General features: G+C 37.9%; 1 protein-coding gene across 2 annotated transcripts; it reads right to left on the bottom strand.

The window, feature by feature from the left end:
• Positions 1-218: 218 nt before the first annotated feature.
• LOC107760232 (BOI-related E3 ubiquitin-protein ligase 1) lies at positions 219-2,612 on the bottom strand. Of its 2 annotated transcripts, none has more exons than XM_016578254.2 (4): positions 1,848-2,612; positions 1,614-1,720; positions 1,137-1,477; positions 219-1,042 (listed from the first exon to the last, which is right to left on the bottom strand). In XM_016578254.2, exons 1-4 carry the CDS (start codon positions 1,892-1,894, stop codon positions 524-526), a joined length of 1,014 nt encoding a protein of 337 aa, XP_016433740.1. In that variant the 5' UTR covers positions 1,895-2,612; the 3' UTR covers positions 219-523. The 2 variants fall into 2 exon arrangements, with proteins under 2 accessions (XP_016433740.1, XP_016433739.1); XM_016578253.2 differs by having other exon boundaries at positions 1,137-1,480; positions 1,848-2,381.
• Between the last annotated feature and the right edge of the window lie 12,585 nt (positions 2,613-15,197).

The raw sequence follows: 15,197 nt of genomic DNA, 5'->3' as shown, positions 1-15,197 counted from the left end.
AATTATTTCCCTTTCTAATATTCTAGTGTCTAGACCTAAAGACAATGTGATGCATGTAAAAAAGGCAGTCCAATGCATTAAAGTAAATGTACTAAACAACAAAGTAGTGTGTAGTAATTTTCATAACATTAGTCAACGAAGACTAGTTTTATAGTTCTATGAGACAGCAAATAAAAGAATATTGAAAATAAATTGAAATTATAAAAAAGGACAAAAAAGAACAGAAAAGGCAATGCCTCTCCATTTTAACAACATGTCCAAGTTTTTTTCACTTCAAGAAGAAAAAAGAATAAAGAACAAAGGTTTGTGTCCTCAAAATGGAACCAAAAGAAAAAAAGCAAGTCGAAGAGTAAAAGAAAAGAAGAAACTTTTGAAGAAAGAAATGTATGATGAATATATTTCATAATTTGTTTTTATGTTTTCTTTTACTTTTTTTTTTCTTTTCATATTTTCACTTTTACTCCATTTAAGTTGGTATCCATGGGCCTGGGCTGCAAAGAACGTGGGCCAAAAATTGGGCTCCCTAACACAGAAAGACCTCAACGCTTGAGGTTCTAATGGAGAGACAGAGTGGACAAGCTTGAAGCGCAGCGTCACAATCTGTACAAACACACAAATGCCGACACGGCAAAAGCACCACCGACGCAACTCGCTTCCGGCAAGCCTTGCAACTCGGTCCGGTTGACTCAACGACTCGGTCCAGGTCAACGTAGACCGACTCAGCATCTTCCGCTTCGCCGCCGTCACTCTCCGGGAGGTGCGCATTGCACCCTCCGGCGCCGTTATTGATCATCGCCTGCTGTAGCTGTGCCTGCAGCGTGGCCGCTGTGAATTCCTCCGCTCTCGCCCTTGCCTGCCACGCCTGCGCCTCCGCACTTAGCTGCGCTGCACGCGCCTCTAACTCCGCGTTGCGCCGAACCGCTTTCTCCACCTCGGCTTCCTTCTCCTTAAGTTGGCGTGCCATCGTTTCCTCGACGGTCCCAAGCAGCGCACGATAGTGTGTACGCCTTTTCTCCTCTAATGTCCGCCTCAATTGTTCTCTCTGCAAAATCCAACTAAATCTAGTTATTCATTGCAATTCAGCAAATGCAATAAGTAATCTTAAAAAGAATAGGAGTATTACATTTGAAAAATACCTGAACATGGAGGATATGTTCAATTTCATCGCGCTGCTGTTTGATAATTGTGGAAAAGTCTTCTGTTAGTATTGAATAGAAGGCTGATGATTGTGAAGATTGAGGAGAACGAGAATGATGTTTTTGTTGATGCTGATGTTGTTGTAGCTGTTGGCCGGAAGCTAAACGGAGGCCGGTTGAGACAACATTTGGTTGATGCGTATGGAGCTGAGTTAAGTCAATGAGCTGCTGCTGCGGCTGAGATTGCATTGATGAGATTAATGGATTCATTGCTGCTGCAGTTGTACTAGTGGTGTTGGTGGTAATTTCTCTTCTTCTTTTACACGAATGATTGGAGCCAGCTGCTATAGCCAAAACAGTAATAAGGTTAATTATTCTCTATTCCTATTGAAGTTTTTTGGTACTGCTTATTAAGAAATGATAAACAAAACTATTCAATCAATCAACTAATTAAATATAGAGCTCCTTTTTTTTAACCTCTTGGATTGAATAGCATTTGTGTGTGATCAAGAATTGATGCTCCACCAGGTTGAGGTTGCGACGAGTATTCATCATTGCTGAGTGGATTCTTTCGTTCTTGTACACTTATGCAACGAAGAGAATGAAAATCCCATTAAGGAACTAGTAAGTAATAAATAAAATGATGAAAAAAATCAGAGGTAAAGGGGAGCGAGAGTTCTTTGATTGGGAAGTGTGTAGAATGCAGCAGACCTGTTTAAAAGGAGAACATTTGATGGATATTGAACTTGAACGGCCATGGCAAGAATGAAGGTTATATTGATTGAAACAGAAAGGTAAATATATAGAGAAAAGGGTGTCAAGTTGAAGATATGCAAACAAGAATTGTGATGGCAATGTAGAGAGATTGTGATTTGGCTCTTAATTGTTAAAGAGAGTGGTGAGAAAGGGAAGGCCTAATTAAGGCTAACACATGAACAGCATGAATCAGGAGAAGAAGATGCCCCAAACTATGGAGGGCTATATAACCAAACCAAAGGAAATATCAAGAAAATGAAAAGAATGAGACAAGTGTTGTATTTAAGGAAAAGAAAGAAACGCTTGATTCTTGAGAGAGAGATAAGAGGGGGCTTCGGAGTTTAAAGAGAAGAAATTGCGGAGTTGAATGAGTTTTTTTTTTTTTTTTAATGTCTGAGAAGAAGAAGCCACCAACATGACCATTACTGACCCACACTTTGTTTCCACCTAAGAAACTTTTACTTTGTTGGGTTTCTTTTTTACTTGCTTGCTTCGCCTGCCTTGATTGCTATGCTATATGCTTTTTTCAAAGCATATGGGAGAGAGAGAAATAGAAGGAGATGCGATCAAATCGAATCAGTCCAAAGAGAGACAGAGGGAGAGAGAGGCAGGCCTCTTATTCTGGTTCCTTGTTTCCTTGCTCTTCTCTTCTTTCGCGTGGGCTTTGGCTTTTCGTTAAAGATGGAGGGACTCTCTCGTGTTTCTCATCTATCTCCTCCTATTTCTAATACATTACTCCGCAAGATTTATAGTACTAGTATTTTCGCATCATCCATACAAATATACCTACCGAAGGGTGAATACTTACCCGTACAAAATGTTCATTTCAAACTAGTTAAAATTAAAGTTAGCATACATATCATGTGACTATGATTAAACGATAAATGTATGTATTCAAACAATTATTTTGTATTCGTTGATTTGCTATAAAATTGAGTATGATAAGTTTATGCTCCTACCGGAATATTAGTTACAATCACTACTGCTTTATAACATTGGACGGACACCCTCATCATTTGTACAGAAAAAATTTAGATTTTAAGTAGGTATGGGGTGCATCACTCACAACTTATGACGGTAGATACGAACTTTGTATAAGTGTGTGTATATATATATACAAGTCAAGAGTAAGATGGTACAATCACGAACCGTGCCAATAATACATATGTCCATATAGTAATATGGACGGAAAGAGAGTCAATGAGGTGATGTGCGGTGCATTGTTGGGCGCGGAGAAGGTTAGCTGCTGTCGATTTGTTTGTGTATGGGGCGTGGTCCATGCTCGCCAGCTTTCTCTAACCTCCTTTTTGGGGAGAATCTAGTAATTTTTGTTCTGATCCTATATATTATTATTATTATTATTATTTATTAACTTGAAATCACCGAAACCCCTAAACTTGAACTCCTGAATTTGCATATGTTCCTCTCTCAGCTAAATTACACAAAAGGAGCAATTATTATAGAAAACTAAGTCTTCGATCTAGGTAATATAAAAGAAATGTCTACAATCTTGGAATATGGTGGCATTATTTAGACCAAAAGACAACTTGCCCCTTTACATAGAGAAAGGGGATTGGTTTCACTTCCATTAGTAATTAGTTTTGACGTGGGTGAAGGAGGTAGGGGTGACAATTTGAGCTTAAGCCCATCTAACTCATTCAACCCGCACAGAGATTAATGTGTTGAGTTATATAATTTTATTTTATAACCCATTCTGACTCATTAAGCAGCCCAATTACAACCCATGAAACTCACTCAAAACAAAAAGTATCTCAACCCAACCTATATAGAAATTTATTTAGTTACCCCAATTTTACTTTTTTTGTATTTTTAATTTTATTTTCTTTTGTTTTTCTGCACCATCTATCCCCCTGCCCCCCTCCCAAAACCCCCTTCCCCTCAAAAAAATTAGTATTTTAAATTTTCTGTTTTTTTTTCTGCACCCCCCCCCCCCCCGGCAAAACCCCCTCTCAAAAAAAAATTTACTTTTTTTTTTGTATTTTCAATTTTCTGTTTTTTTGTTTTTCTGCACCATCTATCCCCCTGCCCCCTCCCAAAACCAACTTTCCCTCAAAAAAATTTTTTACTTTTTTTTAGTATTTTTAATTTTCTGTTTTTTCTTTCTTCACCTCCCCCTCCCCCCCCCCCTCCCCCTCTCAAAAAAAAATTTACTTTTTTTTGTATTTTCAATTTTCTGTTCTTTTGTTTTTCCGCACCACCCACCGACCCACCCCACCCCACCCTCCTCACACGCAAAACCCCCTCCTTTCAAAAAAAAATTCCTTTTTTTTGTATTTTTAATTTTCTGTTTTTTTCTATTACTTTTTTTTTTAATTTTCTGTTTCTATTTTTTTCGTTTTTCTGCATCACCCAGCCCACCCCAACCCCCTCTCCCCCCCCCCCAAAAAAAATAAAAAATTCAACTTACACATTTTAAGGTAAAAGGCTTTTTTTTTATGCAAGATGAGCATGGTTCTAAAATATTGGTCAAGTTGGGCGGGTTGGGTCATGATCCATTGTTTAGCTCATCTTGACCCAACGCATCTTAACCCAAGTACACTTTGGACTAAGTTGAGCAATGACCCATTTATTGGCCTAACCATCTTGACCCGCCCAAATTCAGTCCAACTCATCTATTTGCCACCCCTAGACGGAGGATCCATGGCCTAAAGCAAGATGCTTCCTATCTAGCTGTGAACCCTATGTCACCCTCATCGTGATAAAGTTTCGTTCCATTTTCTCTTCGTTTCTAGTCATTATTTGCAGAAGCGGATCCAAGATTTATGTTTATGGGTTCCTACAACGGCTTCGAGTAAATTTCCAATAGTAACCGAGTTCATATTTAAAATATTTGTAGATATTTAATGAATTTTTAGAACACATTTACACTGTTTGGACAAAAGCTACTGGGTTCACGAGAACCCGTATATGACATGCTAGATCCGCCCCTGATTATTTGCCTAGTGGGTCCCTTCAATATTATGATTCTGATATTTGGATATTGCTATTTGAGCGTAATGAACTCCATTACCAACATGATATTATAGACCTTGTTTGGCTATTTGTTATATAAATGACATTGGATGGATGAGATTTGCCCACTTCATAAATTAAGTAGTTACTAGTATTTATTTTTCTTAAAAATTATGTGGGAAAGTGATATACAAGTTTAAAAATTCAAATTCAAAAATAAGAAGATACCCCCCTCAAAAAAAAATCAGGGTTATTTGCTCTAGGGAAACTAATGTAATTTACTTGGTTTTCAAGATTTAAGCACTTGAACAACTAAATTCAGCACAAGATGAGATAGGCATACTTCCGACCTAATTGCGCGGTTGTTGGTTGAGTTTGCTTCTCCTTCTCTAGAAGTTAATGTTGGGTCAAACGTTTCTTCCCATGAATATGTCAAATTATGACTCATCTTTTATTAATTATTTATGAGCGAAAACAAGAAGGAGAATTACAATTTTTAACCGTTTCATTTGGAAGCAAATCCTCCTACGTGGCCTGGCTCCATTTCTGCTCATTTTATCCCTTAACAATGACAAGTTGATGCGCAAATCCCAAGTGAGGGTAAGTATAGCAAAAATTGATCCCATTTTCAGAGTTTCTTTCTTTTTTCTTCTCATATCTACTAGTATTTGAATTGTGGCATTTTGGTCATTAAGCTATTTCATTAGAATATTTTATTGGGTGTTTTCTGCTTGTTTAATTTGAATAACCCCTATTTTGGGGTACATTTGCATTTTTCAGAAAGGCGTGTGGCAAAGGTTAATTATTAGTTGAACAGATGAAAACCTGTATAATTACGTACCAATGATGACGCATCTTTTACGTTGATATTGAAGCAAACAGTTTGGTAACAATTGGAAAATCTAGTTGTGTTTATACGTTTGAGAAGAAATTAAGTAAAGTATCCATCATGCATCCTAATACAGCTCTCCTATATATCTTGACAAATGAGTTTCTATTTTTCTACTAAAACGAAATTTAAAAAAAAAAATCAAAGCCACACAAAGTCCATCTTGTGCGCTTTCATTCATGAAACATTTGGCATTTGCCAACCCCCAACCTCTCTCGAACTGTCCTTTCCATCAACATTAAGCCAAAAACAGTTGAAGATAACAACAATCTAATACTAGTAATTAAATTAATCATGCATGCAGGGGTAGGGAGAAAAGAGTGAATTGGTGATGATAATCTTTCTCAAAACCAAGAAGGGTATTTAACTTTAATTTAATTATTGAAGATGGAGGTGACGAAGAGAAAGAGAGACCACCAAAAACAAGTAGGAAATGTGAAAGAGAGCTCTCGAATTGGCATCACTAAAATTGTCTTTGTTTTTGGTCCCACGAGAAAGAGTCGGTTGTACATCTCCTTCTTCCCTTAGTAATATATGCATACTTTTCCCACCCAACTCTTTCAAAATCTTGATTTTTACTCCCTCGCTTTATCAAGACAGCCTTCTTTTTCCATTTTTTGTTTTACTTTATTCTTGTTTCCCCTCTTTATATCAGTTTTTCTTGTCTTGTCTTTTTTTTTTTCCCTTTCAATTACAAGAACTTTTCCTTTTGCAGGGGAAGTAATTTCTGCCTCGTAACATTATATTAGGTGCTGGAGAATAATGACATGCATATATTTGTCTGTATCATCTCATAGAAATCTCGTGTACAAGGTAATATAGTTTTGTTAGTGAAAACAAACAAACTAGCCTCGCGGTCGAAACAAGTGGTCCAAAGAACACAAAATCGAACGGCCATGCACTTGAGGCCTGTCAATTATGTCTTCTCTTAACCAAAAATACAAGTGTATAAGATGCTATGATCAGAAAATTAAACCTTGTTCAAAGTCGGCTGTTTTAATTTGTAATATAACTTCCTAGATGCCCTTGGAATCCTCTTCTATATCTTTTTTCGCTGAAAGCTGGTACTAAATATACTAGTTGACACATTTTCTCGTTCCTTCTGATTTAAGAAGTGGAGCACACAATGTTGGACTCGATGAATCAAACTCTGTCGTATTGACACCTATAACCTAAATCTAATTATGCAGATTTTGCATCCCATCTCAAAAATAACACGCATATTTTTTCTCACTCGCAAATATCAAATAGGAGTAGATCTTTTTTGGTCTATTGGGACAGAGATACTATATCTATAATATCGTAGCATTATTCAAGGAAAAGTCTTTTCTTTGTCAATGTTATGTATATTGGCAACGAGCAAGGATTTTTTTTTCCTATTAAGTTCATCTTTTCTTGATAATAAATAACATAATAAGAATGTTAAATGATCCGAAAGAAAATCTCAGGTACTAGTATTCTACAAACTGTATTGGAAAAAAACTGAATTTACATTGCAGGTGACGTGGCATGACACGTGGACTGGTCAAATGGTCAAAACACAATAAATAGCCAAGAGGCACGGGCGACAACAAATAAGGGAAAAAGAAAGCAACATAGGTGTGGACTGTTACTAAAATAGGTACGAGTCTCGTACCTATTCGAGTCATTTAAAGACCGAAGATCGGAAGAAGTTGAAGATACGAATCTGATGACGTAAAAGAGTCTAAATACAACATTAAATATCAAATACGTTAGAATATTTGAATTAAATAGAAATGATTGTGTAACGTTTCTTTTAATGTCATTTATTGCTCATAATTGCCTCATTAAGACAAATGCATTACATCTTCTCCTATAATCAACTATAAAAGGAGAAGGACTCAACATCTGTAGAGACACGAAATACTATTGAGATCTTATTGAAATACAAAACTATTTACTGTTTTACCATCATTCTCAAAAATATTTTATTTTCGTCTCCTGATTATCAGTAACCCGAATTTCTTTTTAGCTTTGACCAAAGACTTAGATTTTTGGTTAAACAAATTGGTTCCGTTACCGGGAATCTGATAATCTTTTCTTTTAAGCTATATCTTGTCCATTGTGATCACCATGTCAAACAACAACACCGACAATAACAGTAATAACACATTGGGAAACCATGAAAATCAAATCCATCAAAATCAAGGTGACGTGGTTCCCTCCCCTCCAGATTCACCACGTCAATCTCGTGAAGGCACTCCTGTTACTGAATCCCGTGCTGATCAATAAGAACAATCTGAACACTTTGAAGGAGGTACAAATGAAGCTTTACAAAAGCTAATTGATGCACAGGTCGGCAAAGCTCTTCAGGCTCTAGTTAGTCGATTGCCTGCTGCACCACCCACACCAACTCCTAATAATAATACATTGGAGAATCCTCGTTCTGGTCTTGTTAATTCTGGAAATGGAGGAACCACCAGTGAACCACAGGAAGGGGGACCAGGTAATTCAAATAATTCCTATTTGCAAAATTTAGTACTAACCTTGCAGAAACAGATTAAGGAACAAAATGAGCGTATTGAGCAAATCCCTGGAGTTCCGCCTGTAATAAAAGGAGTAGACATGGACAAATACTCACAACAACCTTGGAAGCCAAGTGTTGCTCCCCTTCCAATTCCGAAAAAGTTCAAAATGCCTGACATCCCGAAATATGATGGTACTACAGACCCACGTGACTGCATTTACAACAGGCGTGAAAGGCAACGACTTGACCAAACAAGAAATTGAATCAGCACTGGTCAAGAAATTTGGAGAAACACTCACCAAGGGTGCATTAACCTGGTATTCTCTTTTATCTGAAAATTCTATAAATTCTTTTGCTGAGCTTGCAGATTCTTTTATTAAAGCACATTCGGAAGCACAAAAGGTTGAGAAAAGAATGGAAGATATTTTTAAAATCAAACAAAGGGATTCGGAGTTGCTTAGAGATTTTGTTGATAGATTCCAGCGTGAAAGAATGACTCTACCCCGTGTGCCTGACAACTGGGCTGCAATAGCCTTTGCGAGTAATTTAAATGACAAAAGTTCTGAAGCCACGAGACGACTCAAAGAAAGCCTTCGAGAATTTCCTGCAACCACGTGGAATGATGTTTACAACCGGTATAGTACGAAACTGCGAATTGAAGAAGATACCGTACCTAAGTTTCATCATGAAGAAATGGGTGGTTCCAGAAGATCAGAAACCGAAAAAAGATCAGATAAAAACAGGTACGATCCATATATGGGACCTGCAGGAAAAGACCCACGGTCAAAACAAGATAGCCAGCAATATGATCAAAAATCGAGGAACAGGGACTCTGGTTCTTCTTCGAAATTCAGGAATGATCGGAACAGACAAGAGTCACGAGATGATGACAGAAGTTTAAAGGCACGATTCAACGGATATAATTTTAATATCTCTACCTCCGAGCTCGTGGCTATTTTGAGAAGCATGGGAGATAAGGTACGGTGGCCAAAAGAGATGCGGTCAAATCCAAATAGACGCAATCCAGATCATTGGTGCGAATTCCACAATGATCACGGGCACAAAACTTCAGAATGTAGATTCTTGCAGAGTGAAGTGGATCATCTATTGAAGCAAGGGTACCTCACTGAGTTATTTAGTGAAAAAGGAAAACAAGCCTATATGAAAAATAGGCAAGAGCCACCAAAGCCTCCTTCACCCAAGAGAACAGTGAATGTGATAAGTGGGGGAGAAGATATTCACGGCATAACCTACACAGCCTCCAACAAGGTTTCTAAGGTAACAATTACACACGGGAAACAGGTGCAGCAGGTTTTAGAAAATGAAAGTATTTCGTTCGATGATGCAGATACCAAAGGAGCGATAACTCCACATAATGACGCTCTGGTAATATCTTTACTTGTACATGATACTAATGTAAGACGAGTTTTGATTGATCCAGGGAGTTCCGTAAATATTATACTACTAAGGGTATTACGTGAAATGCAAGCTGAAGACAAAGTGATACCCAAGGCGCACACCTTGTCAGGCTTCGACAATTCAAGTGTGGTAACAAAAGGAGAGGTAATTCTAACAACTTTTGCTACAGGTGTTGTTAAAGAAACTAAATTTCAGGTAGTTGATATGGAAATGGCCTACAATATGATCATGGGGAGACCATGGATACATGATATGGATGCTGTCCCATCAACTCTACATCAAGTTATTAAATTCCCATCACCATGGGGAATTTGCCAAATTCGTGGGGATCAGCAGACAGCTAGAAGTATCAATGCTGTAATAGGAACGAGCACCGTAAATAAAGAAAAATAGCAATTACAGGAAGCAGTTGAAGGTGTAAAAGATCAAACTTCAGCTAAACAAGAAAAGACAGATTTGGACTCGAGGCCTGATACAATTCAGGAACCTGAAGAAAATGAAAGCATCAAAACAACAATTGAAGAGCTCGAGGCAGTGATATTATTTGAGCAATGGCCTGAACGGAAGGTTTATGTCGGAGCCAATTTAAGCTCAGACATGCGAGGTATGATAATTGAATTTTTAAAAGCTAACGTAGACTGCTTTGCTTGGTCCCACGCTGATATGACAGGGATACCACCGGATGTGATGACTCACAAACTCAATGAGGACCCCTCTTTCACACTAATAAAGCAAAAGAAAAGAAAGCAAGGTGCTTTCAAGAACCAGGTGATTCAGGATGAGGTCCAAAAATTATTAAAAATCGGGTCGATCCGCGAGGTAAAGTATCCTAATTGGTTAGCTAACACGGTGGTCGTACCCAAGAAAAATGGTAAGTGGCGCGTTTGTGTAGATTATACCGATCTAAACAAAGCCTGTCCAAAAGATTCTTTTCCTTTACCGCATATAGACCAACTAATTGATGCAACCGCAGGTCATGAACTTTTAAGCTTTTAGATGCATATTCGAGATATAATCAAATTAAAATGGATCCTAGTGATGAAGAAAAAACTTCTTTCATCACAGATAGGGGGACTTACTGTTATAAAGTAATGCCCTTTGGTCTCAAAAATGCTGGGGCAACCTATCAAAGGTTGGTCACCAAAATATTCCAAGAACATTTAGGGAAGACAATGGAGGTATATATAGACGATATGCTCGTCAAAACCCAGCAGTCTCATGAACATATTTCTCATCTATCTGTTACATTTGATATTTTGCGAAAATTTAATATGAAACTCAACCGAGAAAAATGTGCATTTGGAGTTGCATCAGGTAAGTTTTTGGGTTTTCTTATTTCTAACCGTGGTATTGAGGTAAATCCTTCTCAGATCAAAGCAATAGAAGAAATCCCTGATATCCTTACTAATAAAAAGGAAGTCCAAAGATTAACGGGAAGAATTGCAGCTTTGGGGAGATTTATTTCCAAATGCTCAGAAAAGTGTTTTAAGTTTTTCTCTGCACTCAAAAAGCAAGATCATTTTGAATGGAATGAAGATTGTCAACAAACTCTTAGAAATTTGAAAGCTTATTTGTCAAAACCACCGTTATTGGCAAAACCAAAGGTGGGGGAAAAGCTTCTCATCTATCTGGCTGTATCTGAAGTTGCGATAAGTGTTGTTTTAGTCCGAGAGGACCAAGGTAAACAATCTCCTATTTATTATGTAAGTAAGTCCTTATTAGATGCTGAGACACGATACCCATAGCTAGAAAAGTTAGCATTAGCTTTGATCATGACATCTAGAAAATTAAGACCTTATTTTCAATGTCATCCCATTATTGTAGTTACTGCTTTTCTGCTTCGAAATATTTTGCATAAACACGAACTTTCAGGAAGATTAGCAAAATGGGCTATAGAACTAAGTGAATACGAAATCATTTATCAACCCAGGACCGCTATAAAATCTCAAGTACTAGCTGATTTCGTGGCTGATTTTAGTCAGGGGATGCATTTAGAAGCAGAAAAAGAATTACAAGTTTTTAATGGTGCAAACCCGGGGACTTGGGTTTTATTTACTGATGGTTCATCTAATGTAAAAGGGGCAGGCCTAGGGATAGTCCTCGTACCACCTACGGGTGAGACTATTAGACAGGCTATAAAATGTCACTCTATAACTAACAATGAAGCAGAGTATGAGGCTGTAATTGCAGGTCTAGAATTGGCACGAGAACTCGGCATAACACAGATTATAATCAAGAGTGATTCTCAACTCGTGGTCAATCAAATGCTGGGGATTTATACAGCCAGGGAGACGCAAATGCAAGAATACCTCGCAAAGGTACGGGAGTTAATAAAGCAATTCCAAACTTGGAAAGTAGTGCAGATCCCAAGAGATGAGAATGTAGAGGCAGATGCTTTAGCTAATCTCGCATCTGCAGCAGACGTAGAAAACGATACAAATGCTTCAGTCATACATTTATTTCATTCCGTTCTCGAACCTGATAAAAACGAGGTAAATTTTAATCATTTAACATGGGATTGGGGAAACGAAATTGTTGCCTTTTTACAGCACGGTACCGTGCCTAATGACAAAGGAAAGGCTCACGCGCTTCGCAAAAAAACTGCTCGATATTGTTTATATCAAGGAAATCTTTATCGAAAGATGTTCGGTGGACCACTAGCAAGGTGTCTCGGACCCTCTCAAACAGAATATGTGATGAGAGAAGTGCACGAAGGACATTGTGGAAATCACGCAGGGGGGAGGTCACTGGTAAGAACATTAATTTGCGCAGGATATTATTGGCCTAAGATGGAAGAAGAGGCAAACAGTTTCGTGTCCAAATGTGATAAATGTCAAAGATACGGCAATAATATGCACAGACCAGCTGAGTTACTACACCCTGTTATAGCCTCGTGGCCCTTTATGAAATGGGAAATGGATATCGTAGGTCCACTTCCACAAGCAAAAGGTCAGGTAAAGTTTCTACTTGTACTCACAGATTATTTCACTAAATGGGTAGAAGCAGGAGCATTTAAACAGGTACGAGAGAAGGAAGTTAAAGACTTCATATGGCGAAATATAATATGCCGCTTTGGAGCACCAAAGGAGATCGTGTGTGACAATGGACCACAATTCATAGGAGCTCAAATCACAGAATTTCTTCGAAGTTGGCAGATTAAAAGGATAACGTCTACGCCATACCATCCAGTGGGTAATGGACAAGCAGAATCCACTAACAAAGTCATTATCAACGACTTGAAGAAGAGGTTACATGATTCAAAAGGTAATTGGCCTGAGGTGTTACCTGGAGTATTATGGGCTTATCGTACAACGACAAAAACAAGCACTGGAGAAACACCATTTTCAATGGTTTATGGTGCGGAAGCCTTAATTCCAGTTGAAATAGGTGAACCAAGCACACGGTACGATCGGGAAATGGAGGAATCTAATGATGAAAAGATGCGGGTCAACCTTGATTTGCTTGAAGGAAGAAGAGAAGCTGCATTGATAAGAATGGTAGCAGAAAAGCAAGTAATTGAACGATATTGCAATAGGAAAGCACGCCTCAGATTTTTCAAAATTGGGGACTTCGTGCTTAAAAAGGTATTCCAATCTTCAAAGGCTGCTAATTCAGGAAAGCTAAGTCCAACGTGGGAAGGACCATACAAAGTTCGTGACATTGCAGGAAAAGGAGCATACGAGTTGGAGACAATGGACGACAAAGTTTTACCCTCACATTGGAATGTCATCCATTTAAAGAGATATTACTTCTGAGAAAGTACCCACGGTCAGGTATCACCATGTTAAAATTTCTCTCTTGAATTATTAATGTTTTACTAACGATTTTAGATGCTAGGCAAAAACCCTAACTCGTGCCAAATGATGAGTCACAACCTGCAAGGCAAAATGGAGTATTCTTAATTTCCCAGCCCAGGGTTATAATTAATCTGATGGAAATACACACGAGTTAGGCAGTCTTCATCTATAATCGCACCTCCGAGTCCCGTATATTTTTCTGTTTCAGGAAAAGGGCCAAAGTAAAAGAAATAAACAAGTGCTCGAGGCTTCATACTTCACCGCTCAAACACTTGGGGGACTACATATTATACACAGATATGTGTAGAAAAACAGATACGAATATCGAACAAAAGTCGGCCACAAAGAGACAAGTGTTGAGAAAAAGTTACGAAGTCTTCAGCATTCATGAGAACAACAGAGTCATCTCTCAAACTCATATCAAGGCAAAATGGAGTATTCTTAATTTCCCAGCCCAGGGTTACAATTAATCTGATGGAAATACACACGAGTTAGGCAGTCTTCATCTATAATCGCACCTCCGAGTCCCGTATATTTTTCTGTTTCAGGAAAAGAGCCAAAGTAAAAGAAATAAACAAGTTCTCGAGGCTTCATACTTCACCGCTCAAACACTTGTGGGACTACATATTATACACATATATGTGTAGAAAAACAGATACGAATATCGAACAAAAGTCGGCCACAAAGAGACAAGTGTTGAGAAAAAGTTACGAAGTCTTCAGCATTCATGAGAACAACAGAGTCATCTCTCAAACTCATAAACAAAGTCACCTCTCAAACCCTTCTTAATATATAAAGATAGGGTCATGACTATGTACTGAAACATGTTATGAAGAAAACCTTGTTTATTCTATGTTATGTACAAATCTGTTACAAGAAAAACAGTTACGAGAAAGTTGTAGATGTATTGTAATACATGTAATAGTCAAACACTTGTTAAAGTTCATGAATAAAAACTTGCCAAAGTTGTTTCATACAAAACATTTGTATTCCTATTTCTTTCATCGTATTATAACACCATTATGAAGTTGAGACGTCTTCTTCATTAAGTGTCGATAAAATGAAAGGGTCCTCTTCTATAAGCCTCATGTTGATAATCCATGAGAAGAATCATAAAGCATTTTAAAAGGATAAAAATGCTAAGTTATTCTATAAGTCCTAGATAAATAAGCAAGAATAAAATATACAGAAGTACCGATAAAACTTCTTAATATAAAAGACTAAGTACAAACTTAGTCAGCAAAATATTTGTTTTTTACAAATGCCTCATTATGATAACTAGGGACTTCGTCAAAAGATCCCTTAAAGTTGCCAAGGGATAACACCACCAATTAATAAAAACAAAAACAAAAACAGCAGTAAAGTTTGAAATACATTCAACTAGTCACTGAAGGGGTTGGAACATCAGAAGTTGCAATTTCATTTTCAGGGGCAATCACAGGCACGGTAACAACTTCTGAGGGAGCAGTAATAGGAGCAATTTCAATTGGGCTTGGAATGTTAAAATCACCGAGGGAAGCAAGAGTCACGGGAGCTTCAGCTTCCATGGACTGTGTCATAGAAGTTTCACCCTCGGGAGCCGGAATTGCAACTCCAATTGCCGCAGTAGCCACTTCTTCATTTAAAAGCTCTTCTGCCCCAAGAGTTCCAAGTGCAGGAGAAGGAGTATCAACAAGTTGTTGACTTTTCTCGATAGTGTCTAAGACTTTGGCTAATTCAGATTGCAAATCAAAGCTTTC

This window comes from Nicotiana tabacum, chromosome 8 (assembly GCF_000715075.1).
Source record: "Nicotiana tabacum cultivar K326 chromosome 8, ASM71507v2, whole genome shotgun sequence".
Lineage (NCBI taxonomy): Eukaryota > Viridiplantae > Streptophyta > Magnoliopsida > Solanales > Solanaceae > Nicotiana > Nicotiana tabacum.
Note: the sequence above shows the minus strand (reverse complement) of the source record. Positions and strands in the feature narration are given on the sequence as shown.

Coding starts and splice junctions, on each gene's coding strand:
- LOC107760232 (XM_016578253.2), bottom strand. CDS start 1,894: ATGGCCGTTCAAGTTCAATATCCATCAAATGTTCTCCTTTTAAACAG. Junction 1,721..1,847: donor AATGTTCTCCTTTTAAACAG/GTCTGCTGCATT, acceptor TCGTTGCATAAG/TGTACAAGAACGAAAGAATC. Junction 1,043..1,136: donor AACATATCCTCCATGTTCAG/GTATTTTTCAAA, acceptor TGGATTTTGCAG/AGAGAACAATTGAGGCGGAC.